Genomic DNA, 27,467 nt, shown 5'->3' on the forward strand with positions numbered 1-27,467 from the left:
CAGGTCATCCCGGGAAAAAATAAACAGAGAGGCATCTGGACTAAATGAGGTCATAGAAGGAATGGACTTAACATATATATACAGGACATTTCATCCAAAGGCTGCAGAATATACATTCTTTTCAGCAGCACATGGAACATTCTCTAAAATAGACCACATATTAGGACACAAAGCAAATCTTAACAAATTCAGGAAAATTGAAATAATTCCTTGCATTCTATCTGACCACAATGGAATTAAACTACAAATCAGTAGCAAGAAAGGCTATAGAGCATACACAAAATCATGGAAACTAACATTACACTACTAAACGATGAATGGGTCAATGAAGAAATCAAAAAGGAAATCAAAAACTTTATAGAGTCAAATGATAATGAGAACACAACATACCAAAATCTCTAGGACACAATGAAGGCAGTTCTAAGAGGTAAATTTATAGCCTTAAGTGCCTATATTAAGAAATTAGGTCGCAAGTAAACGACTTAATGCTTTGCCTTAAAGCCTTGGAAAAAGAAGAACAAGGCAAACCAAAAATCAGTAGACGGGAAGAAATAATAAAGATTAGGGCAGAAATTAATGAAATAGAAACAAAAAGAACAATCCAAAGAATTAATGAAACAAAGAGTTGGTTCTTTGAAAGGATAAACAAGCTTGATAAACCCTTAGCAAATCTGACCAAAAGAAAGAGAGAAGAGACACAAATTAATAAAATCAGAGATGAACAAGGTAACATCACAACAGATTCCAGAGAAATTCAAAAAATCATAGGGACATACTATAAAAGCATATACTCCACAAAGTATGAAAATCTGAAAGAAATGGATGATTTCCTTGATCTATATGACCTACCTAAATTAAATCAAAATGAGATTAATCACTTAAATAGACCTATAACAAACATGGAGATCCGAACAGTTATCAATAATCTCCTAACTAAAAAAAGCCCAGGCCCAGATGGATTCACTGCTGAATTTTACCAGACTTTTAAGGAAGAGCTAACACCATTGCTTCTTAAGCTTTTCCAGGAAATAGAAAAAGAAGGAATTCTACCAAACTCCTTCTATGAGGCCAGCATCACCCTGATACCAAAACCAGGCAAAGATAGAACAAAAAAAGAAAATTACAGACCAATCTCCCTCATGAACATAGATGCAAAAATTCTCAACAAAATATTGGCAAACAGAATACAAGAGTATATCAAAAAGATCATTCACCCTGACCAAGTAGGCTTTATCCCAGAGATGCAGGATGGCTCAACATATGCAAATCTATAAATGTAATACATTACATAAAGAGGTTGAAGGACAAAAATCACATGATCATCTCATTAGACGCAGAGAAAGCATTTGACAAAATCCAACATGATAAAAGTCTTACAGAGACTGGGAATAGAAGGAACATACCTCAATATAATAAAGGCTATTTATGACAAGCCTACAGCCAACATATTACTAAATGGGGAAAAACTGGAAGCTTTTCCACTAAAATCAGGAACAAGACAAGGGTGTCCACTGTCCGCACTTCTATTTAATATAGTTTTGGAAGTCTTAGCCATAGCAATAAGGCAAGAGACACACATAAAAGGGATACAGATTGGTAAGGAAGAGATCAAGTTATCATTATTTGCAGATGACATGTTTCTATACATAAAGGACCCTAAAGACTCTACTAGCAAACTGTTAGAGCTGATCAAAACCTACAGCAATGTAGCAGGATACAAAATAAATACACAGAAATCAGTAGCCTTCATATATGCTAACAACAAACACACAGAGGATGAAATCAGAGAATCACTCCCGTTCACAATTGCATCAAAAAAAATAAAGTACCTTGGAATAAACCTAACCAAGGAAGTAAAGAATTTGTACAATAAGAGCTTTAAAACACTCAAGCAAGAAATTGCAGAAGACCCTAGAAAGTGGAGAAACATCCCTTGTTCCTGGATTGGAAGAATCAATATTGTGAAAATGGCAATCTTACCTAAAGCAATCTACACATTTAATGCAATCCCTATCAAAATTCCAAAGGCTTTCTTCATGGAAATAGAAAAAGCAATCCAAAAATTCATTTGGAATCACAAAAAACCTCGAATATTTAAAATAATACTGAGCAACAAAAATGAGGCTGGTGGTATCACCATACCTGATTTTAACCTATACTACAGAGCCATAGTAACAAAAACAGCATGGTACTGGCACAAAAACAGACATGTAGATCAGTGGAACAGAATAGAGGACCCAGATGTAAGGCCAAGTAGCTATAGCCACCTGATATTCAATAATAATGCCAAAAATACTCATTGGAGAAGAGACAGCCTCTTCAGCAAACGGTGTTTTGAAAACTGGATATATCTGCAGAAGGATGAAAATAGATTCTTCTGTCTCGCCATGCCCAAGAATTAAGTCCAAGTGGATTAAAGACCTTAACATCAGACCTGAAACTCTGAAACTGCTAGAGGAAAAAGTAGGGGGAACCCTTCAACATATTGGTCTTGGCAAATACTTTCTGAATACAACCCCAATTGCTCAGGCAATAAAACCACAGATTAATCACTGGGACCTCATGAAATTACAAAGATTTTGCACTGCAAAGGACACAGTGCAAAAAGCAAAGAGGCAACCTACAGAATGGGAAAAAATCTTCGCCAGCTAATTTAAAACTTTTTAAACACTATAATAAATGCTTTTTACATACCTTAGATTAGAACAGTGTTCAGAGTGGTTTGCAGATCACTGCTAGTTTTTTTTGAGAACCATTCAAGGGATCTGTGAACTTAAACTTATTTTGCAATAATTCCAAGGCATATATATCTGTGTTTTTTTTTTTTTTTTTTTGTTTTTGAGGTAGGGTCCTGCTCTAGCCCAGGCTGACCTGGATTCCACTATGTAATATCAGGGTGGTATTGAACTCATGGCAGTCCTTCTACTTCTGCCTCCTGAGTGCTGGGATTAAAGGCCTGTGCCACCATGCCCAGCCATTATGTATCTTTCTTACCATGTTTATATTTCACTAATGGTGCCAAAGATATTGGATGGAACCATTGGTACATTAGCATAAATCAAGGAAGTGACTCAAATACATACTGCCCTCGTTATATTTCAGCCATGCTCAGTAGAAACATACTAGTTTCACTTGATGTTTTCAGTGGGTGGGCCTGGGAGTGCATGTCTCTAATTTCAGCACTTGTATGGATGAGTCTAGGATATATGAAGTCATGAACTTGAGGCTATCCTAATGTAGCCAGACTTTGTCTTCAAATTTAAGAAAAGGAATTTTTTTAGTGAAGATGTAAAAATGAAGACTTGACTCATCTGTGGGTCTTGAATATTCTGTGCGTTGAAAGAAGAAGTAAATATATAAGGCTATGTTGTGTACTAAAAGTGTTTGTATTGAGGAAAAGTACTTGTGTGAGTGAGTTGAAAATGAAACTAGCTGCCCTTTTCATAGACTACATTCTTGAAGGAATAACTAACACCCAAACTATGATTATCTGATGTGGATATTTGGCAGACATTTTCTTTTTTGGGAGGGGGAAGTTATTGTGTCATTTTATTTTTTTTTAAACTTTATTGACAGCTTCTGTAAGTATGGACAATAAACCATGACGGTTTCCTCCCATCCCCCCCATTCTCCCCTCCCAAATCCCCTCCATTGGATCCCTTCTTCTTTCCAATCAATCTCTTCGATTTTCATATTATTATGAAGGTCTTTTGTAGGTAGTGTTAGACACTGTGAGGTTGGCCATGTTTTGAAACTGGAGGAAAGAATCTGTTACTTAAAAGAGTAACAGATGTTGTTAATATAATATTTGAACTTTCAAGGATAAAGTTAGAATTACTCTTGTTCATTAAGCATTTGCTGATGAAATCAGTGGTGACATTAAAAAAATGTTTTTAGTAGACTACAATGAAATTTGTTATTTAGGCAGTTGGATTTGTTCTAGTTTTCAGTACTATACATATGATTTTTGAAATCATTTTTAACTTTTCCTGAAGATGGATGCATCTGGACCCCCAGATAGTGATATGCCAAGTCGGACACGACCTAAAAGCCCAAGAAAACACAATTATAGGAATGAAAGTGCCCGTGAAAGTCTTTGTGATTCTCCTCATCAGAATCTCTCAAGAGTGAGTATTGGGGACTGGAGAGATGGCTCAGCCGTTAAAGGCGCTTGGTTGGAAAGCCTGCTGGCCCGGGTTCAATTCTCCAGTGCCTGTGTAAAGCCAGATGCACAAAGTGGTGCATGGGTCTGGAGTTCATCAGTAATGGCAAGCGGCCCTGGTGCACCCATGTTCTTTCTCTCTCTCCTCTCTCTGTGCTCACAATTTCTTTTTAAGCATTGGTTAAAGTAAGAAAGGGTAATTATAGCATTTTTTGCTTGTTTCATTGTTACATTATTTAAAAATAACATTTTTTGCTAATGATAAACTCAGGTTTATGTAAGGAAATGGTTTTATAGCTCATGAGTTGTATCATTGAAAGTATTTTATTTGAAAAAAATTTGAATGTAATGTAGTTATTGCTAAATTTGTTTTTCCCCTTATTTATTGACTCACCAGAAGGGCATAGATTATTAAACATAGTCCTGCACTTGGAGAGTTGGTGCTGTTTTTGTGGAAGCAGACAGGAATAGGTCCTGGGCAGTGTGAAGTGCAGCCCCGGGCAGTATGGAGCACAGAGAAAGAGGCTTTTAAAGATCTGATCTGCAAAGCACCTCTGGGTCATTTAGTTTGTTTTTTAAATCTATTTCAAATAACCTTTCTTGGGCTAGGGAAGTAGCTTAGTGGCAGAGAGCCTACCTAGCATGTTTGACACCCTGGGTTTAATCCTGAGTACTGTCTAGAAAAATGTGTGCAGATTAGTTTTTCTTGTGAATAAATTTGGAAAATATAATGAACAAAGCCATTAGCCAGGATAGACCACTGATTTACATTTTTACTTTTTACTTAATATGTTTAAATATAAGTACATTATTTATTTATTTATTTGAAGTAACAGTTTTTAAGAGCACATTTTAAAAATACCTTATGTTCAGTTCTGATATTTCTTTTCATTTCAGCAAAAACTACAAACTGTAGTAGATGACTATATTAATCCTCTGAGTAAACACGCTGTAATTTCCTTAGGTCTTTCTCTCTTGAATATTCTGAAATGTATTAAATTTATAGATAACTCTAAGAATATGTACATAAAGACAAGCTTTTTATTTCTCTTCACAGCCTCTTCTAGAAAACAAATTGAAAGCATTCAGTATTGGAAAAATGAGCACAGCTAAGCGAACTTTGAGTAAGAAAGAACAAGAGGAATTAAAGAAAAAGGTAATTTAAAAAATGTATGAGTATATATGTGCATATTCATGTGGTAGCGAAGTGGGAGATTACCATGAAGGCTGGAGGACTCCCCTGGGTGGTCACCTTCTGGAACACCATTCATCTCCTTTGAGACAGGGACCCTCACTCACCTTGAAATCACCGGTTAGGTTAGACTGGTTGGCCACCAAGCTATAGGGATCCTCCCATTACTGCCTCTACAGTGCTGGGATTACAGGTATGTGCCATCATACCTGGCATTTTTCACATGGTTCTAGGGATTAAGTTCAGGTCCTCCTGCTAGTGAGGTTTGTATTTTACTTGAGTTATCTCTAAAGCCTGAAAAAGAGAATCGTTGAAATATATTCTGGATTATCCTTGGGAATGAATTTGTTTAAAGGAATATTAAGTGTGTCAGCAGTAGAGCAATGTTTCCCAAAGACTTGACTTCTAGAATGTTCTCAACTCTTATCTACAAGTCACATCTTTGAAATGAGGTTCATTCAGTTGAACACAGCTTCTCTCCCTGTGTTCTTGGACCTTTCAGTTATTTTCTGATATTTTTATTCTTTTTGTGCAAGTATGGGTGTGGGGGTGTGTACATATATTGCATCCATTTCCTGTGGAATGATAGCATGCTATATACTAAGGGTGCTTTTCTTCATATTAATTGCTTAAACAAGATTACTTCTAGTGTAGAAATACTCTGTATGTTTTCATATCTTTGTAGGTAAGTAATTGTTTAGCTAAAGTAGTGTTGAGGTGTTTTGGCCTTTTGCCATTATATTACAAATAATGCCAGGGTATTTTTTTTTTTATTTTTTTTTTTGCGGGCGGGTGGGGTGGGGGATTGAGGTAGGGTCTTGCTCTAGTGCAAGCTGACCTGAAATTCATTCACTATGTAGTCTCAGGGTAGCCTCAGACTCACAGTGATCTGCCTACCTTGGCCTCCTGAGTGCTGGGCTTAAGGTGTGTTCCACCACCTGTTTCTAAAATAATGCTATTTTAGATAATGGTATGCATTTGTTTTGTTTTTCCTGGTTTGTCTGTGAGATATATTCATAGAAGCAAGATTACTGAGCTGAATAATAACGACATAATGGTAGCTGTGCTGCATTTGTCATATTGCCAGGTTGCTCTCTCTAGGGCAAGGGCAGTTTGATTCTTGTCAACATTGTGGTGATTTTTTTTTTTAAGGTAGGGTTTCACTATTTCACGCTGACCTAGAATTCACTGTGTAGTCCCAGGCTGGCCTCAAATTCAAGGCACTTCTATTATCTCTGCCTCTCCAGTGCTGGGATTAAAAGTGTGCACCACTTTGCCTGGTTTAGTGGTGACTTCTATAGACTTGCAAACAGAGGATGTTATTGAAGGAGTTTTGCCATTCTGCTAGATAAGAAATAATATCTCAGTAGTTTTAAATTTACAGTTCTTTACTGGGAAAAAAGTATGCAGTTTTTATGTTTTTTTAAAAATTATTTATGATAGAGAGAATTGGTACACCAGGACCTTTGCACTGCAAATGAACTCCAGACGTGTGTGCCATCTGTATGTGTCACCTGTGCACATGTGTTACCCTGTGGATCTGGCTTACGTGGGTAGTGGGGAATCGAACCTGAGTCCTCAGTACTCACAAGCAAGTGCCTTAACCCCTAAGCCACCTTTCCAGCCTCCTTTATGTGTTTTTTTTTCCTGAAAAATATCTTCCCATCTCCAACCTTTTTTATAACTCTTGACTATAATACAGGGTGTAATGCTTCCCCCCTTTTTTAGTTGATTTCTTTTTATTTTACTTCAGGTTTTATTTTTCTTTGTAAAAATCTGTTGTTATATAGTCAGATTTGTCAGTCTTTCCTTTTGATTTTTGTGTTAGATTTTTCACATTTCTGGTTTACAAAGCAATTATCTTTTTTGTTTTTTCGAGTTAGGGTCTCACTCTTACCTACGTTGATCTGGAACTCACTGTGTAATCCCAGACTAGCCTTGACCTCACAGAGATCCTCCTACTTCTGCCTCTTGAGTGCTGAGATTAAAGGTGTGTGCTGCCACCATGCCTGGCTTTCCTTATATTTTCTACACGTTCTTACATGTTTTTATTTTAAACAAAATCAATTTTTATTTAATCAAGTTTTCCTGGTATGTGTAAAGAATTGATTTTATTTTTACCTGTTTTTCAGATTGTTATCCATTTGTCCAGGTATCATTTTTTCAAGAAGTAAATATATTTCCCACTGATTTGAAATACTCCTTTTATTGGAATATTTTATTCCTTTTACTGAAAAATACATTTCCACATACGTTTGGATTTATTTCTTTTCTAATCTGTTTTGGTTTATTCTTATTTATTTATTTATTTATTTATTTTTTGAGGTAGGGTCTCACTCTAGCCCAGGCTGATCTGGAATTCATTATAGTCTCAGGTTGGCCTCAAACTCACTTATCCTTTTACCTCTGCCTCCTGAGTGCTGGGATTAAAGGCATGAGCCACCATGCCTATTTTCTGTTTATAATATTTTATATATGATGGGTTTGGGGTAAGGAGTGAGAGGGTATGGAGGGTGTGCCAGGCCCTCTTGCCACTACAAACTCCAGATGCATGCGCCACTGTGCATCTGGCTTTACATGGATTCTGGGTCTTGCTTGGTAGCTTAGGCTGGCTTGCAGCTCTCTGTCCCACTGTCTTTGCATCCTGCGAGCTGGGGTATAGGTGTGTACCACCACACCCAGTTTGATATCCTTTTGTTGTTGTTTTTTGAGGTAGAGTCTCTAGCCCAGGCTGACTTGGAATTCACTATGTAGTGTCAGGGCAGCCTTGAACTCACTGCAATCCCCAGTGCTAGGATTAAAGGCGTGCCTGGCCACACCTGGCTGAGTTTCTTTAATACTTGATGTCAGGAGAAAATATTGCTGCTTCTACTACATTCTCTTTGTTTGAAAAGGAACTCTATATGCCAAAGTAATAAAATGTTTATTTATTATGAGAGAGAGAGAATATGAATGGGTGCACCAGGGCTTCTAGCCACAGCACAGGAACTCCAGACCCATATGCCACCACATGCATCTGGTTTACGTGGGTTCTGGAGAGTCAGACCTGGGTTCTTAGGCTTTGCAGGCAAGTGCCTTAACCGCTAAGCCATCTCTCTCCAGCCCCCAAAGTAATTTTTCATGTCACTAATATTTATTATTCAGGAGGATGAAAAGGCAGCTGCTGAAATTTATGAGGAATTTCTTGCTGCTTTTGAAGGAAGTGATGGTAATAAAGTGAAAACATTTGTACGAGGAGGAGTTGTAAATGCAGCTAAAGGTAAGAGTAAACATTACATCCTTTAGCAAACCCTAAGTTTTGATTGAATGCCTGGCTTAATTATGAAAGATTAATTTTGAATACCATACTTCTTTTCATTTAGCACCCTCTAGTGGTTTATATTAATGAGCAAAATGAAGGTACAAATATGGTTTAAGGAGGAGATACTAAATGGGATTACTGAAGAGATATGAAGGAGAGAATAAATAATGGCACCTTTCAGATTTTAATATATATCATTGTTTTGTTACAAAGTGATTAAATTGATAATTTTTGAGAGTAAGGTGGTAATATTTGAATTTAATTTCATGTTTATCAGTAAAATATTAATACTGAAAGGATATTAATATATGTTTAAATGAAAATAATCAAATGATGTGAATAATTTCCCAACTTAGTATTTTAAATTTCAGAAGAACATGAAACAGATGAAAAACGGGGTAAAATCTATAAGCCATCTTCAAGATTTGCAGATCAAAAAAATCCTCCAAATCAGTCATCCAATGAAAGACCACCATCTCTTCTTGTGATTGAAACAAAAAAACCTGTAAGTCATTATTAAATATTGACCATGTGTGTCCCAAGTGACACTGCTGTCATGGATGCTTTCAGTGCCTCAGTTGTAGCAGGGATTTGTTCTTGTTTAAGTTTTGATGCTTTCTCAGTAATTCACATAGATAAGAGGCAGTAAAATTAGTTAAGATGCAAATCTTCTATTCTTTTGAGCATTTATTACTGTCTTTCACATTATATTTATTACAAGTCAAAAGTTGCTTATATTTTGGAAGTAAATGTACAATAATGCCATTGTCCTTTTAAACAGTCTGGGCTAAGTTGCTTAACTATTGGCAACATTGTGCTTCTCAGGAAGGTTTTGGAATCATTTAGGAATTACTGTCATAACTAGTGACACTGTTCTTTAAATAGTCTCTGGTTTAAACAGTTTTTCTTTTGGGGTGAGATTTTTTTTTTTAAGGCTTTATTATTTATTTATTTACTTGTGTATGTGTTCACATGCACCAGATGCTTCAGCCACTTTTTTTTGTGCCCAGCTTAAGTGACATGAGTGGCTTGGGAATTAAATCCTGGCTGGCAGAGTTTGCAAACAAGTGCCCTTTAACCACTGGCCCATGTTCCCAACCTTACCCCTGCCCCGGGATATGGGGTGGTATTTTTATGGGGACAATAGATTGGTATGTGATTAGGTTACTTAGAGGCATATTGGTGGGTAACTCATTATACAATTGAATAATGACGTTGATCTTTCTTGTGTGGCTTTTAGGATATTTCTGAACACAATTTAAATGTTTTTATTTATTTGAGAGAGAGAGAAAATTATGGGAGTGCCAGGACCTCCTGCCACTGTAATTGAATTCCAGACACTTGTGCCACTTTGTGCATCTGGTTTTATGTGGGTACTAGGGAATTGAACCTGGGCCATCACGCTTTGCAAGAAAGTGCCTTGAACTGCTAAGCTATTATTTCTTTAGCCCTTAAAGCAATTTTTCAAAAGCTTTATTGAGATGTAATTCACATGCCATAAAATTCACACTTAGCTGGGGTGGTGGTGCATGCCTTTAATACCAGCACTCGGGAGGCAGAGGTAGGAGGATTCCATGAGTTCAAGGCCACCCTGAGACTACAGAGTTAATTCCAGGTCAGCCTGGACCAGAGTGAGACCCTACCTCGAAAAACCAAAAAAAAAAAAAAAAAAAAATCACACTTTCACAGCATGCACAATTAGGTAGTTTTTTAGTATATTCATAGTTCAGCAATTGTCATTCTCTAATTTCAAGATAATCCCCCTCAAAAGAAACTATTAGTTTTGTTTTAATCTTTTTTTCTTTCACTTTTAACTTGTCATATCCTTCATAGCCACTGAAGAAAGGGGAGAAAGAAAAGAAAAAAAGCAATTTGGAACTCTTCAAAGAAGAATTAAAACAGTAAGTTTTATAGTATGAAGTATTGACTATCATAGGTATAGTGATCTCATACTTAGGAGATAGATGTGTGTGTATCAGTCATTATTAGCTAGTTTGCCATGCAATTATTACAATGATAGTTGGTGGAGTATGTTTGAAAGTCCAGCATTCAAGTTGCTTGTAGAATGTACAATTGATTTAGTTGATTTATTTCCCATCTGGAATCCTGTTTACAGTGGAATCACTTTGCTCAGAGGGGTAGTGGTAAGGGATTGTCAAATCTTACAAGAAACAACAAATTTAGTAGTTTTAATGTTGAATTTCTTCTTTACTTTAAAAGGGCCTCCCCCCACCCCATTTAGAATAATAGAAGTTCGCATGCATCTCTTTTGTAATGAGGTTTCTTTAAGCTTGCTTATTATTATGATTATGGTAAATATATCAAGTTATTTGAAGATAATACTTAGATAAATTCTATTATTAAATGAGAATAATTATATTATGACTTGCTCTTAGTTGACTAAATATTTTCAACAGAATTCAAGAAGAGCGTGATGAGAGACATAAAACAAAAGGCAGGTTAAGTCGATTTGAGCCTCCTCAGTCTGATTCTGATGGTCAGCGTCGTTCTAGTAAGTGACATTTATTTTAATGAGGATATTTATGATTTGTTATTCTAAAAACTAAGAGTTGTTCTCTCTTCTCTCCTTTAAGTGGATGTGCCTTCAAGAAGAAATAGATCATCTGGTGGTAATACCGTGTTTTTGCTTTTTTGCTAAATAAATTTTCCAGCTTTGTGTTTTGCAGATTATAATTTTTTCTCTTTATTTTAGTACTTGATGATTATGCACCTGGCTCACATGATGTTGGAGATCCAAGTACTACTAATTTATACCTTGGAAACATTAATCCACAGGTAATTTTAGTAAAATAAAATGAAATGTTGGCTGATGTGACTTACTCTGATAGAAGAAAATTGCTTGGTCAATTAAAAACAATGAAGTCAATATTCTGAAGTTGGCAAATCTGATGTAATAAGTCTCTGAAATTATTTCATAAAGTTGGGTCTTTCTGGTATGACCACATCATTATGTTATAGATTCTTGAGAACAGGTCTGCTTTTTCAGTAATTGGTCTGTGCTCGGAATGCCTTGTACATGCTCATTCTGTTAGCCAATCAGTGATAGGCAGTATTCTCCTGAAACCACCTCCTGCTCATGGCTTGCTTCCTTATGAATTCCTTTTTCATTCTTATAGCAACAGGCTAGTGTTTGTGTCTTTGTCTCTTTAAAATCATTGTTTTTTAAAAAAATATTTCAGTTTTTAAAATTTAATTTATTTGAGAGAGCAAGAGAGAGAACAAGATAGAGAGAGAGAGAAAGAGGGAGGGAGAGAGAAATTGGGTGCACCAGGCCCTCCAGCTACTGTAAATGAACTCCAGATGCATGCACCACCTTACACATCTGGCTTATGTGGGCTCTGGGAGAATTGAACCAAGCTCCTTTGGCTTTGCATGCAACTACCTTATCTGATAAGCCATCTCTCTAGCCTCTAAATATTTAACTTCATTTATTTGAGAGAGGGAGTGAGGCAGAGAGAAAGAGAATGGGTGCACCAGGGCTTTCAGCCACTGCAAATGAACTCCAGATATATGTGCCACCTTGTGCATGTGGCTTATGTGGGTACTGGGGAATTGAACTGAAGTTCTTTGGCTTTGCAGGCAAGCACCTTAACCACTGAGCCATCTCTCCAGGCTCTTAAAAATCATTTCTTTTTTTTTTAAAGAGAGGATCTTGCTTAAGTTAGCCCAGGTTGGCTTAAAATTCTTTGCCTTCCACGTACTGGCATTGCAAGCCTGGGCCACTACTCTGGCTTGTCTTTTTCATGTCTCAGTGCTTTTCCTGCCTCAGTATTATGAGTATGTCTTGGGGGATATAGTTTTGCAGAATATTTTGCCTTAGAAACTATAGCTGATTCTGACCTGGTTGCATTTTTTTCTTTTTCTGCTCTTGATTACACTACAATTGCTTGCTGGAAAGCGACAGAGCCTTTTTTCCCTCCGTTGTCAAACAGTTACACCCCTTACCTTACATGTGCTAACCACTCTTGAGTGAAGATGCTATTGAATTCTTAGACAAACTGCTGCTGTTAAACTTGGTTTTTTAGATCCCAGAATCTTAAAACAGGAAGAGGGGAGTTAAAATGTGCTTTGGGTGCTTGCTTCAGCAGCACATATACGAAAATAAAATTGGAATGATACAGAGATTAGCATGGCCCCTGTGCAAGAATGACATACAAATTTGTGAAGCATTGCATATTAAAAAATATGCTTTGGGTTTCTGTTGTCCCCCGAGCACTGCACCGTGGCATTTTGTTTAAATAAAACCGGATATTTCTAATATAAAAATACTGTAACTGCCCTGGGGTAGAGGTCCTTCTTAGAGCTTGACTGTAATCTTGTAGCATTAATATGTTGTCATTTTGCAAAAATGATTTGGCTTTCTGTCTTTATAGACTGCTTTGCCTCCCCCCTTTCATTTTTGTCATATACTGAAACACTTTTATGCGTTAAAATAGATGAATGAAGAAATGCTGTGCCAAGAATTTGGAAGATTTGGACCATTAGCTAGTGTAAAAATTATGTGGCCTAGAACTGATGAAGAAAGAGCCAGAGAGAGAAATTGTGGTTTTGTGGCCTTTATGAATAGACGAGATGCTGAAAGAGCTTTAAAGAATTTAAATGGTGAGACATTTTTATCATCTATTTATAGAATTCAGACATTCTTTGGTTGGAAGAAAAAGTATTTATAAAAGTTATAGTGGGGGATTGAACTGAAATTGGAAAGGCTAAAAAGGAAATTCAATTCAAGTCACCAGAAATACTTTTATTTTCTTTTGAGACTTGCCAAAGTAACTTTTGTTTTTCTTCCTTATAGGAAAAATGATTATGTCTTTTGAGATGAAGTTAGGTTGGGGTAAAGCTGTACCTATTCCTCCACATCCAATATACATTCCGCCTTCCATGATGGAACATACCCTTCCCCCTCCTCCTTCCGGACTGCCTTTCAATGCGCAGCCTAGAGAGCGGTTAAAAAACCCCAATGCTCCCATGTTGCCACCACCTAAAAATAAGGAGGATTTTGAGAAGGTAATTTAAAAAATGTACATAGGATTGCATCTAATTTATAAATACTAAATCTGTGGTAGTGTTTCTTTCAACAATTTATAGAAATGTGTGTGTTACTCTGTTTGGCAACTCTTAAATAAGTTAGATGTGTTCCCTGCCTTAGCCCATGGAAACCCTATATTGACATAGTAGGTCATATTTATATTTGTGGCTATCACTCCTTTTTTGACCACTGGTCAAGCTCCCCTCTCCCCCTTTTTTTTTGCCCAGTGTTGTATCCAGGTTTGCTTAAGTGTAGTATCTGAAGTTACTTTGTTCTGAGAAAATGATAGTTTTTATTTGGTTAAAGTGACTTTTCAATTAGAAAGATCACCTAAATAGTTGAGTTGTTTGGATATCAGCAAGCTAACTTAGTTTTCAAGGTCTTGAGGTATTAGAATATTTGAGAACATATACAGTATTTAAAAAATAGTTCATTGTAGTAAAAGCAAAGGGTGAGTATTTCTCTTTATTAAACATAAAACCAACTTAATTTCAAGTTACAATAATTTGTTGGTTCTATTATGAGTTAATTACATTTAAAATGACAGGGCTCGTTTTAAAGGCTTGGGAACAAAGTAAAAACTGTATGGTCAGAGGCAAACAGTTAATTATTTCACAAATTAAAATCTTTATCTGATAATTCTCAGTGTAGTACCTATTTCAGTGCATTGATGTGCATTCTGGCAGGAGTGTTCTGATTCTTTGCATTTGGTGAACATTAATTGTTCACTGAACACATCCATTTGCATTTATGTAATTGCTTAGTGTATAATTACTTCAAATGCAGTGATTGCCTGCAAAACTTGTAATTAGATGTGTAGTATTTTCAATGCATATGTATATTTTTGCTTGTTACTTGTTAACAATACTCACATATTCTATGTTTATTATCTGATGTGACTTCATATACAGACTCTGTCGCAAGCCATAGTCAAAGTGGTTATCCCAACAGAAAGGTACATGTTTTTCTTTATTATTACTGATCTAAATATAGACAATATCCCCTTCTGAATTGAAAAAAAAAATGGTGTTGAGGAAAAGGTAATATCTTGACTGAGCAATGGTTCCTTCCCAGTACTTTTTTTGGGGGGATATGTAAACTTTAACTTTTGTATACTTTTGAATTTTATGTCAGCTTTTTTTCATTTTTGTTATTAATGTAGGGAGTTTTATAGTTCTAGAAGTTAGACTGTATTAACTAGATTAATGTGAAGTTGTTAATCTGATAATGTTAAATGCTTATAAAGGGACAATAGGTATTTTAAATAAAGCTTATCTTAAATTTTAGATAATGTTTCCATTTGACCCAGTCTGTTACTTTATCTTGGTTTCTGCAGTTAGTATATGATCTTGGTTTTAGTTCTTATTGAAGGCATAGTTTTATTTTTTTATTTTTCCTATTTCATTTTAAGAGGAAATTCTTAATGTTCTCATGGGCACTAGACATATTAGGAACCCTTTTTTTCATGATAGCAAAGATACTTAAGTCTTTTTATTTTTCTTTCTTCTCTTTTTCCTTTTTAAGTATACTTTAAATGAACAATTCATACTCTAGGTTTGCTCTTGCTCAGTCAAGCTAAGCCTTTTCCCAAACACAGTAACACAACACTGGTTGAATAATAAATGAACACAAAAGAAAAACAAATTCTCTTTGACGTTGGCCTTGGTGAGCAACACCAGCTGAACTGTCTGCGGCAGCGGGGGACCAGGAAAACATCATGGGATGGATTGGGAAAGTATACAGTTTTTGGCCAGACATTGGTACGATCGACTCCAATAAATGTGGTTTTATTATAGCTGAAAGACTTTTTTTTTGTTGTGGTTGCCCAGAATAAGATAATTACCATTTTGAAATAAAATAATGCACTTTAAAATACAACATTTTTGTACTACACTGTTTTGTTCTGATAGAAAAGTAATCATTTTTTTAAAAATAAGAAAATCATATAGTCCTTAGAAGTTTGATTATAATTCCTTAATATTGAGTTCAAGTCAACAACTAATTGTCAGATTTTGATTTTAAGTAATCATATGAAATATTTCAAAACTTTGTTTAAACTTGCAATTTTATAGAAATAGATTTTATCAGTTACAAGCCTGTTTAAAACTATAGTGGGTTATTTTTCCACTGATAAGACTTTCAACAGAAAACTATTTTTATAGCACTCAAAAAAGTATGCTCAGTAACAACTACATGTGAAGCAGCTTATTTCTAAACATTCTTTTGAGTATTTTACTGGAGATTCTTTATGTACCATTAGAATGAATTCTTTGGGTTCCAACTTGCTAAACCATTTTTCACCTGTCTTAAATTACTGAAGTCAAGCTGATTTTGACTTAATTGATAACATTTCTTGGTATATAACCAGTGGGAATTTTGGAATTGAATACTAACTTTTCATTATTTCCTTCAAAATTTCATTTTCCTTTGGATATTAAGTACTGCATATTTGCAGAGCAGTTAATACTTCTGTGAAGGAAAAATAATTTTTAAGATAAAATTAAACAATTGAGGTTGAATCAAGAAGTTTTAAATGTATACTTTCCCCTTTGGAATGATTTAAACCTCCATATAAATTTTGTCCTTTAGAATTGAGGTTTTTTTTTTTTTCCTATTGTGTAGAAATGGTAGTGTCCATTTAAGTAGGCTTGTATGAAAACTCTGAAAAAAATATTTATAATCAACATAAGAGATATTTACTGTTAAGGTATTTTGAAGGAGAACATTATAAACCCCCTCCCCACAAATCTGTCTTCTACATTTCTAGCTGTTACATTAATTTGAGCTGGGAGTGCTAAACATGTGATTTAGTGTATGCCTTAAACCAAGAGCCAATATCCTTTTGCTTTTCTCAGTGGTTACTTGCCAACTTAGTATTATTAGGGAACTGGTGAAATGAGAAGTCTCATTTTGCCAGTGACATAATCAATGACTTAAATTTTGTTTGGAGTCTCATTTTAGATTCAGATTTTAAAAAATAAATATTTTCTGAGTCTAGCCAATAAAGTAACCATAGCTAAAAAGTAGTCATTTTTCTTTTTGGCATAAATATTGGAAGATAATTGTTACAGATAGTGGGCATCTCACCATGTCTCATTTTGGAAAGAGTAGGACTCCATTCACTTATGGCTTTGGCAATATAATGTCTTCATTGACTCATAATGTACAGGCAGAATTATACATGTCATGACTTCTAAGCCAGTTTGAAATGTGCTTCAAAGGGATGTTGCCTCATTAAGGTTGGATTTCATAAAAACTCCATCTGGCATATGTGCACTAGAAAAGTATAAGAATTTGTATGGAGTTTTTAAATTAAATCAGGCCCTATATTAATAGTTTGGCATTTTTGTAAATTATAGTCATGGTCATATCATTTAAATATTATTATGAAAGTATTTGTATTAGGAACATTTTGTTTTAAAACTGAGATAGTGTGTAAATTTTTAGATGGCTATAATATGCAAGTTACCGGTTTTATCTATTTCCAGCTTTGCAGTTAGTTACGATCCATAATTTAATATTTTGCATTTGAAAAATAACATTAATTGACATTTAGATTATTAAAGCTTTGTAACTGTGAGGCTGTCTTATGGTTTCTCCCACCCTGCTTTGACCCTCCTTCCCACTCCTCTACCCCCACTGCTTCATTCCCTTTTAATTAGTGCACAAGGCCTTTAAATACTCTAAGTAACTTTTTGTTATTAAATTCTGTGTTTAGCAGAATGATCTTTTTTTTCTGCACAATTGTAGTAACTTAGGTCAAGTGTAGTTTTATGTAGTAGTAGGTCTGAATCCATGTTCTTTAACTGTGTTGTTGTTGTAGGAATTTGCTCGCCCTAATACATCGAATGATAGAGTTTGTTGTGCGTGAAGGGCCGATGTTTGAAGCTATGATTATGAACAGAGAAATCAACAACCCTATGTTCAGGTGTGCTTTTTGTTTTTAAATTGTGACAGTGAGTCTACAATGTAAACTTTAGTATTGATCATTTCTAAATGGCAAAAAGTGCATTTAAACTGCTGTTACACAATCAACACTACCATCCATTTGCAGACCACTTTTTCAAATTTATAACTAAAACCCCTGTGCCCATTTTTTGGCCTCAGCCCCTGGCAATCAACATTCTTCCTATCTGTATGAATTTGGTTATTCTTGGCATCTCAGGAGAGTGGTATTAAACAGTGTTTGTCCTGTTGGGACTGGCTTATTTCACTTATGTATCCAGGGCTCACCATGTTGTAGCTATACACTGAAATTCTCTTCTTTCTGTCAGGTGGGAGGATATTAGAATGGCTTCATTTTGTAGCCTAGGCTAGCACCAAACTTGTGTTCATCCTCTTGGCTCAGCTTTCTGAGTTGTTGGGATTACTGGTGTGAGCTACCATACCCACCTCCTTTTTAAGGCCAAATAATATTCTATTGTATCTGTATACTGTATTTGGTTTATTCATCAAATGTTCATTGTAAAGCTGCTTTTAATTTAGTTTTTGGTATTAAAAGTGTTTTCAAATATGAAAATATAAAAATAGGATTTTTGTAGGATAAGAAGTTTATCTTAGTAATTATATTTGAATATGTTTAGGTCAATTTTTTTTTATCACATTTTGAATTAAGTAGTATTGCTTTCAACATTTTCTATCTGGAAAATAATTATTATGCTTTTGAATGAGACAATTATAAGTGAGAAATTTTTTTTAAATTTTTAAAAAATATTTATTTATTTATCTGAGAGCGACAGACACAGAGTGAAAGACAGATAGAGGGAGAGAGAGAGAATGGGCGTGCCAGGGCTTCCAGCCACTGCAAACGAACTCCAGACGCGTGTGCCCCCTTGTGCATCTGGCTAACGTGGGATCTGGGGAACCGAGCCTCGAACCGGGGTCCTTAGGCTTCACAGGCAAGCGCTTAACCGCTAAGCCATCTCTCCAGCCCATAAGTGAGAAATTTTAACAAATGACTTTGAAAGGGAATTGTCTTCCAAATCTCAGATATTAATTGAATATTCTTAAGTACTGTAGAATCACTGCTTTTGAAAATACAAGTTGAGAACATGTCTCTGTGGCCTAGGTATAGCATCTGATCTGTAAGTGCTCTGTGAAGCAATCACAAATCTCAGCAAGATGAACCTTCTCAGTATTCATGTTAGTAAAATAATCTGGGCTTGGGCCAGGAATAGATGCAAGATGAATGAGATTGACAGACACCTTAGCTGTGGTGTTCTTTAGAACTAAATAGGCAAATAATATTTTTTAATTGTTTATTATAAAGAATACAATATTTATTTCTTTGCTGTTGGCTTTATTTAGGTTCTTATTTGAAAATCAGACACCAGCCCATGTTTACTACAGGTGGAAGCTTTATTCTATTCTGCAGGCAAGTAGAATTAGTTTTCTTTGTTACTCTGTTAATTTTAACTCCGAGTTATTTGAACTAATAACTTTTTGGGTGTTTATTAGGGAGATTCTCCAACTAAATGGCGAACAGAAGATTTTCGAATGTTTAAAAATGGATCATTTTGGAGGCCACCACCATTAAATCCATACCTGCATGGAATGTCAGAAGAGCAAGAAACAGAGGCTTTTGTAGAGGAGCCTAGTAAAAAGGGAGCACTTAAGGAAGAGTAAGATTCCCAACCCCCCCATTTCTGTTACACATTCAGAAAAGTTGTTTAATAGTTGCTTTCATTAATAGTCTTGCTGTGTCTATCTTAATCCTGAGATACAATGTTCTCCTTAGTGAATGTTTCACATAGTAATATGCTTCATTATATGCTTTATAATTTTAAACATAAATACAAACCTGTTTCCTGTTGACTTTTACTTCTTCTTCCTGGTGTCATAGTGATCATCTCTTAAGGATAAGTGAGTTCTTTAGTATTGTAATACTAACCCAGTACAGTGAGTTCTTTAGTATTGTAATATTGACCCAGTACAGGTAGGCACATTTAAAGAGGAGAACCTCATCTGGTAGCTGTTCAGTTTCTTTTCTACTCTTGTGGGAAGAAAACTGGCTAGAAGAATTTTTATTAGTTAAGGTTACATATTCATTGCATAGTCTATAAGGCTTGATACCCATTGTATCAGTGCATTATTTATCAGGCTGATTGCTAACGAGGCTTATAATTGTGAGAGATGTATGTTTCTGTAGGTGTACATTCAGTAGTTTAATTCTGTGCTTGGTCTGGAGGCTAAATCTGGCTGCCTCCTGGTTCACTGAATAATGTTATATAGGAAAACAGTTGTGCTCAGTTTTTGTAAAGAATGTTTGTTGTCTAGGGCTGTAGAGTAAATGATAAAGACCAAGTGGTCTCAAGAATCTAAAGCATTTTTGGTCTTATTCTTAACAGAAAAAGTCTGTCCTAATCCCTTGCAGAAGTGCTAAAGTAACACTACATTCAAAGGAGAGTAAAGATTTTGAAGGCTATTTTTCAACATAATAGGATGATAGGACTGGGGCACTTTTGAAGACTTGGAAAAATGTTCATAATTTTAAATTTACTTAATTTTTTTTGTTTGTTTTGTTTTTCGAGGTGGGGTTTCATGCTCTAGCCCAGGTTAACCTGGAATTCACCATGGGGTCTCAGGGTAGCCTTGAACTCACACAGATCCTCCTACTTCTGCCTTCCAAGTTCTGGGATTAAAGGCGTGTACCACCACACCCGGCTAAATTTACCTAATTTTTAAGTTAACAGAAGTCACTGGAATCTGTTAGTTTTGGAAAAGTATTTTCTCTATACAAGTTTTTAAAAATTGAAATACATATGGGGAGGGGTCTTAAAATTTAGTCTTCAGAATTATTTTGTCTGAGTGGGTTTTAAAAAACTAGTTTGAGCAAAAGCCATAATGGCATTTACATGTATGTTGGTGAATATTAATAAGGTTAAAATTTATATTCAGACAGCGGGATAAATTAGAAGAAATCTTGCGAGGATTAACTCCTAGGAAAAATGACATTGGTGATGCAATGGTTTTCTGCCTTAATAATGCTGAAGCAGCTGAAGAGATAGTGGATTGCATTGCTGAGTCCTTGTCCATCCTGAAGACTCCACTTCCTAAGAAGGTATGGAAGCGATTTCTCTGTGAACATTTAAGAGCAGGGAAGAGAGTAGTTGACTTATTTTTGATTGAAACTTTTTCTTTTTGAACAAAGAACCTAACTGATGAAATCATTCCTGTAGTTTTAATTTCCCTGAGAAACTTGTTCAGTTCACTTGTATACAAGTTATTAACAAGTTGAAATGTAAATGAGTAAACAAATTTTATTTCTGCCAAAGACGTAATTGTAGTGATGCTGAGTTTCACAAACTAGTGATTATTAAATTATAACTACAATTAACTATCTGCTACTGATTTAAGGAATGAAAATACAGATTTTTTTCTAGATATATTACTGGCTAGTAATTTTTTTTTTTTTAATTTTAGCCTATTTAATGTTGTCTGTTGTTGTTACAGATTGCCAGATTATATTTGGTTTCTGATGTTTTATACAACTCATCAGCCAAAGTTGCCAATGCTTCATATTACAGAAAATTGTAAGTATAATATTATAAGTTGATATTCCTGAAATAAAATATTTAACAGTACAGAGGTCAAAACATAAGCTTGTTTTGTTAGCATCCTTTATTAATAAGAAATAATTTGGCTGGGTGTAGTGGCACACACCTTTAATCCCAGTACTCAGGTATCTGAGTTCCAGGCCAGTCTGGGACTACATAATGAATTTCAGGTTAACTTGGGCTGCAGTGGGACGCTACCTCAACACCCCCTCCCCCAAATAACTTACATTTATTCATTTTGTGTTTTTGGTTTTCTATGAATTGTACACTATGTAGTTTAAGGGTGGCCTCGAACTCTCCATGATTCTCATACCTCTACCTCCTGCTGCTGGGATTAAAGGCGTGTGCCACTGTGCCTGGCTGAGGGATTTTTTTAAAAAGTAGACTTTGATTAAATTAAGTCAATGTAAAATGTAGTTTTTGAAAAGTTTTAATATTTTTAGCTTTCTGATTTTAATTTTATTTTGTATGCAAGTACATGTAGTATGCATGTATATACATTTTATATGTGCATATTCATATATGGGTACATGTATTTTACTGGAGAGATCAAAGGTCAACAACATGTGTGTCTTACTGCTCTCATTTTTTTTCTAGCCCAGGCTGACATGGAACTCACTATGTAGTCTCAGGGTGGCCTCGAACTCACAGCAATCCTCCTACTTCTGCCTCCCAAGTGCTGGGATTAAAGGCGTGTATCACCATGCCCAGATTCATTTTTTTTTTGTTTTTAGTGTTAGAATCTTTCTGTGAACTGGGGCTCACCATTTCAAGAAGATTGGTTAGCCAGGGAGCTCTAGGGATCCTGCTGTTTCTATTACTACACACTACTGCACCCAGCTTTTATGTGGCTATTGGAGATACAAATTCAGACCTTGTGCTTTCAGGGCAAGCAACTTGGTTGATTAAACTATCTTCCTGGCTCCCAATGTTAATTTTTTATTTTTTAGGGCAATAGGGAGTTATGCTGCTATACTGCAATTTATGTATATTGTCTTAAGTCCCATAGGGCTAAGAACTGATGCTGAAATGAAATTTTAGAAATGGGGGTCCTGACTGGAGATGGAGATTATTGCCTGCCTACTATCATAAAACCCTGGCTTCAGTCCCCAATATCACATAAACACACCTTTAATCCCAGCAGTTGAGAATTGAAGGGAAGAAGACCAAAAGTTGAAGGTCATACTCAGGAACATAGTGAGTTTGAGTTTAGCCTGAGCTGCATGAGACCTCATCTTAGAAAAAGGAAGAAACAAACAAACAAAATGCTGGTCCTGTTCTTAGTTCCTCTTACGTTTGCTGCTTTATGAAACAGAAGGTAGAAAGTTGCTTGCTGTTGAAGGAAACTAGTATAAGCTCAAGGAATTTGTGGTAGAAAAATTCAGAATAATAGGAGTTCAGGCAGTTCATTTCCAGTTTTAGGTTTTAAATACATTATTATTAATGTTTAAGAATTTCTCCATTTACTAAATCTAAGTATTTAAATCCTGAGTGATTTTTCAATGTCTATCATAATGAAGATGTGGGTTTTTAAACAAATGCTATTTTAAAGAATGTATTATTTGAATTTCAGTTTTGAAACAAAGCTATGTCAGATATTTTCAGACCTCAATGCTACCTATCGTACAATTCAAGGCCATTTACAATCTGAAAACTTTAAGGTATGTGTTTTAATGCTTTTGCCCTAATGTGTTAAGTAGATAGAGAATGAGGGCCATGGAAGACTAAGAAAGAAAGTATGTATAAGACATACAAATGTGCATTTTTATAAATTACTGTTTTTAAGTTATGCTGACATTTCACCTTCATTATAACAAACTATGAAACTTTAAAAAAACCAGCTTATGTGAAGTTCTGTGGTAATCTTTTATTTATTTTATATGTGTGTTGGGGGTGCATGTCATGCATGGGGAGGTCAGAGGACAGCCTCAAAGTGGCTTGTGCTCTACCTTCCTCAGGTTCTCTAGCTTATGCCACTGTGAGTTTCAGATTACATTAAATTTTATGGAGGTGCTGAGATTGGAACCTAGGCCAGCAGGCTTTACAAGGAAGCACCTTTAACCCTTGAGCATGTTCCCAGGCCCCACTTTTTTCTTTCCCTAACATCTTAAGCTATAGGCCAATGTTAAGAAAGTGAGTCAAGGGCTAGGGAGATGGCTTAGCCGTTAAGGTGCTTGCTTGCAAAGCCAAAGGACCCAGGTTCCATTCCCCAGGACCCACATAAGCCAGATAGATTCACAAGGTAGTGCATGCATCTGGAATTCATTTAATGTGGCCTGATGCCCTTGCATGCCCATTCATTCATTCTTTCTCTCTCTCCAATAAACAAATAAAATTTTAAAAATGAAAAGTGAGTCAAAGCAAAAATAAAAGAAAAAAAACTTAAATTGAAAAGAGATTATAGAGATGGAGAGATGGCTTAACAATTTAAGTGCTTGCCTGTGAAACCTCTGGACCTCTATTTGAGGCTTGATTCCCCAGGACCCACATAAGCCAGGTGCACAAGGGGCACATGCATCTGGAGTACATTTGCAGTGGTTGGAGGCCCTGGTGCGCCCATTCTCTAACTATCTGCCTTTTTCTCTCTCTGTCTTGTCTGTTGCTCTCAAATAAATAACAAAACCAAAAAAAAAAAAAAAAAAAAAAATTGAAAAGAAAAAGAACAAGCGATTATATTTTTGTGGGAAGAGTTTGTTAAGGATTTTTTTTTTTTAAGGTAGGGTTTCACTCCAGTCCAGGCTGGCCTGAAATTCACTATGTAATCTCGGGGTGGCCTTGGACTCATGATGATTCTCCTACCTTTGCCTCCCAAATGCTGGGATTAAAGGCGTGCGCCACCATGCCCATCTAGAAAAAATTTTTCTGTTTATGTTTGTAATGTGTGGTGTATGCACATATATGTGCCCCTGTAGCACCCAATATGCTCACCTTTAGTAGGGTTTCCTTGCCTGTGGAGTCCTGCTCCCTTGTTCTTCCTTCTGATCTTATTTTTGAGGTAGGGTCTTCCTTTTACTGATTCCATAGCTTGTGGGGCTCCATAAATTCTCAGATTTCTGCTCTCCTATGGGACTGAGGTCACAGACACATGTCGTCATGCCTAGCTGTTTCATGTATGATCTGGAGATTTGAACTTGGATTGTCTTGGGCCTTCATGCTTCCTAAGAAACACACTTAACTACCCAGCTGTCTCTCTAGCCCAAGAAATTTTAGTTTTTAATTATTATTTGTGCATATCTGTAAGGGCATGTCCAAGTCTCTGTCAGGGACCCACAAATGCATACACCACTTTTTTGTGTCCAGCTGTATGTGAGTAGCTAGGGAATTGGATGTGAGCTAGCAGGCTCTATAAGGAAGCCCCTTTAGCCCAGCTCCAAGAAACTTTTAGCTTGAAAAAATGTTCGCTGACTTCATTATTTAAGGTATTCAAACAACTCCCATTAAAATGTTTTTTGAACTTTCTTTTTTTAAATTTAAATTTATTTTAGAGAGAGAGGCAGAAAGAGACAGTTACCTGGGCCTCAGACATTGCAGTAGAACTCCAGGTGCTTATGCTACCTAGAGGGCATGTACGACCTTGTGCTTGCCTCACCTTTGTGTGTCCGGGTAATGTGGGATCTGGAAAGTAGAACTTAGGTCCCTAGGCTTCACAGGCAAGCAACCCAACTGCTAAACCATCTCTCTAGTCCTTAAATTATTTTTGGCCTTAATTTGTGTGTGTGTAGAGTGTACGGTGTGGTGTGTTACTGTGTAGTGTATGTACATCTACATCTGTGGGTGTAGAGTGTGTGGTGTGTGTATATATGTGGTGCATGCACATGTGTGTACCAATGAGCACTCTGCCTATGTGTGGCGGCCAAAGGAGTACTTTAGGTACTCTTTCCTATTGCTCTTCTGCCTGTTTCTCAAGATGGGGTTTCCGTCAACACACAGCTGCTATTTTCAGGCAGTAAGGCCCATCAATTCTCTAGTCTCTGATACAGACACATATATATATATCCATATTCTGCATGAATTCTGGGGGAATCAAACTCAAGTGGCTTCTGGATTTCCCAGGCCCTTATGTTTAATAAGTGACAAGCATTTTTAACCACTGAGCTATCTTCCCAACCCTAGATCTTAAATTTTGGTTATTGGTTACAAGTGTAGGAAGTGGGCAGGAAAAAAACAGTTTTAGTTACAATCAGGAAATACTTTATTGAATCATAATGGATTCAAGTCAGAACTTGGCTACTTTAAGGCTGTGGAGATGGCTCAGTTGGTAAAAGATATACTACAGAAGTGTGAAGATGGGAGTTGAGACATCTGACACCCACACATGTAATCTCTGCACTTGGGAGGCAGAGACATGGATCCCTGGGGTGAGCTTGTTAGCTAAAATGAGCTGAATTCACAAGTTCTCAGCCTTTGGCCTTCACACTCATGTACACATAAACACACATGAAATAAAACATGGCTACTTGGATTTCCAGCTTTCATGCATTACTATAGGAGAGTTTCTCAGAATGTGGCTCATGGCATGGAGTTGACTTTATGTGGCAAAAAGTTGTCCTTTTTCCCCAGTTATTTTAATTGGAAGATGACATTGAAATTTTTGGTTTTTCAAGGTAGGGTCTCACTCCAACCCTGGCTGACCTGGAATTTACTATGTAGTCTGAGGATGGCTTTGAACGTATGGCAATCCTTCTTCCTCTGCCTCCTAAGTGCCGAGGTTAAAGGCATGTGCCACTATGCCCAGCTTGAATTTTTTTTTAATTTTTAAAATTAGATATTGTTATTTAAACTAAAAAAATCATCTTAAAGGAATATTCAGCAAATTACAGTGGTCATCCTCATGAACTGAAATTTGAAGACATATTGCCCAAATGGTTATTCATTGTTTCCTATTTATTTAGCAACGGGTAATGACCTGCTTCAGAGCATGGGAAGATTGGGCCATCTATCCGGAACCATTTTTGATCAAACTCCAAAATATTTTCTTAGGACTTGTAAATATTATTGAAGAAAAGGAAACAGAAGTAAGTAGTTTATTTTATTCATTCATTTATTCAGTTTTTTGGGGTGGGGTCCCATTCTAGCCCAGGCTGACCTGTAATTCACTATGTAGTCTCAGGTTGGCCCCAAGGTCATAGTGATCCTCCTGCCTCTGCCTCCCGAGTGCTGGGATTAAAGGTATGTATTACCACACCTGGCTGTATTTCTGCTTTTGAGAACTACCTATTCAGTTCATTATTTAGTTTTTTGGCATTTAATTTTTGCAGTTCTTCGTATTGCCTGGATATTAATGGTTTGCCTGATATGTATTTGGCAGAGATGTTTTCCATTCTTCTGGTGCTCTGTTCTCCGGGCAGCTTCCTTTGCTGCGCGGAAGCTTCTGCTTATTCATCAACGTGGCTGTCTTTCTATCTTAGTGTCTTCAGATTCTTTCTTCAGTGTCTTAGTTTTCATAGTAGAGGTCTTTCACCTCCTTGGTGAAGTGTATTTCCAAGGTTGTTTGTTCTGTTATTGTTGTTTTTGTAGCTGTTGTGAATGAGATTTTTTTTCCCCCTCAATTTAATTTTGACAAATTTGTTCTATAGAAAGGTGCTTGTTTTTGCTGTTGATTTTGTATCCTGGTGCTATGCTTTAAGTATATCAGTTTTAGGAGTTTCCTTGTGGTGTCTTTAGAATGTTTTAAGTGTAGGACCATAAATACTGCTAATATGAATAATTTAATTTTTTCCTTTCTGATTTCTATCTTTTTTGTATCTTTCTTTTGTCTTATTACTCTGGCTAAGACTTTAAGCATTATATTGAATATGAGTGGAAAGATTGGCCCTTGTCTCATTACAGATTTTATAGGAAATGCTTAGTTTTCCCCCATTTAGTATAATGTTTTTTCCAAGTTTGTCATATATAGCTTTTATTACATTCAAAGCATATTACTTCTATTTCTACTTCCTTCAGGGCTTTTATCATGAAGAAGAGACGTTGAACTTTGTCAAAAGCCTTGTCCACATTTATTGGCTTCCTTGCTGAAGTGTCTTATGTACACATCTGTGTATGTTGAAGTAATGTTACGTCCCTGGAATGAAACCAGCTTGGTCACTTTATAAAATAAATGCATGTGTGCATGTCCGTGTGTGCAGGTGGAGGCCAGAGGACAACATTGGGTGTCATCTTCAGGATGGCCATCTATCCACTCCTTTGCAGAAAGGTCTCTCCTTGCC

At 36.1% G+C, this 27,467-nt stretch overlaps 1 protein-coding gene and 1 non-coding gene across 5 annotated transcripts in view; both read left to right on the top strand.

The window, feature by feature from the left end:
• LOC101614520 (U2 snRNP associated SURP domain containing) overlaps nt 1-27,467 on the top strand; it is a 70,927-nt gene that overhangs the window by 11,627 nt on the left and 31,833 nt on the right. Inside the window, exons 3-20 of one of the 4 annotated variants that reach the window (XM_004663623.3) lie at nt 3,996-4,127; nt 5,220-5,318; nt 8,499-8,613; nt 9,027-9,160; nt 10,489-10,556; nt 11,073-11,167; nt 11,250-11,285; nt 11,369-11,451; nt 13,113-13,278; nt 13,472-13,683; nt 14,617-14,660; nt 17,529-17,633; nt 19,013-19,079; nt 19,163-19,326; nt 20,603-20,765; nt 21,158-21,237; nt 22,835-22,922; nt 26,154-26,276. In XM_004663623.3, coding sequence (XP_004663680.1) covers nt 3,996-4,127; nt 5,220-5,318; nt 8,499-8,613; nt 9,027-9,160; nt 10,489-10,556; nt 11,073-11,167; nt 11,250-11,285; nt 11,369-11,451; nt 13,113-13,278; nt 13,472-13,683; nt 14,617-14,660; nt 17,529-17,633; nt 19,013-19,079; nt 19,163-19,326; nt 20,603-20,765; nt 21,158-21,237; nt 22,835-22,922; nt 26,154-26,276 — 1,974 coding nt within the window. The remainder of the gene's footprint in view (nt 1-3,995; nt 4,128-5,219; nt 5,319-8,498; nt 8,614-9,026; nt 9,161-10,488; nt 10,557-11,072; nt 11,168-11,249; nt 11,286-11,368; nt 11,452-13,112; nt 13,279-13,471; nt 13,684-14,616; nt 14,661-17,528; nt 17,634-19,012; nt 19,080-19,162; nt 19,327-20,602; nt 20,766-21,157; nt 21,238-22,834; nt 22,923-26,153; nt 26,277-27,467) is intronic. The other 3 variants (XM_045136342.1, XM_004663625.2, XM_045136343.1) reach the window with 3 other exon arrangements.
• LOC123455658 lies at nt 12,749-12,857 on the top strand. Its single transcript, XR_006634046.1, has one exon. It is a non-coding gene; the product is annotated as a U6 spliceosomal RNA (small nuclear RNA).

Source organism: Jaculus jaculus, chromosome 17, assembly GCF_020740685.1.
Source record: "Jaculus jaculus isolate mJacJac1 chromosome 17, mJacJac1.mat.Y.cur, whole genome shotgun sequence".
NCBI lineage: Eukaryota > Metazoa > Chordata > Mammalia > Rodentia > Dipodidae > Jaculus > Jaculus jaculus.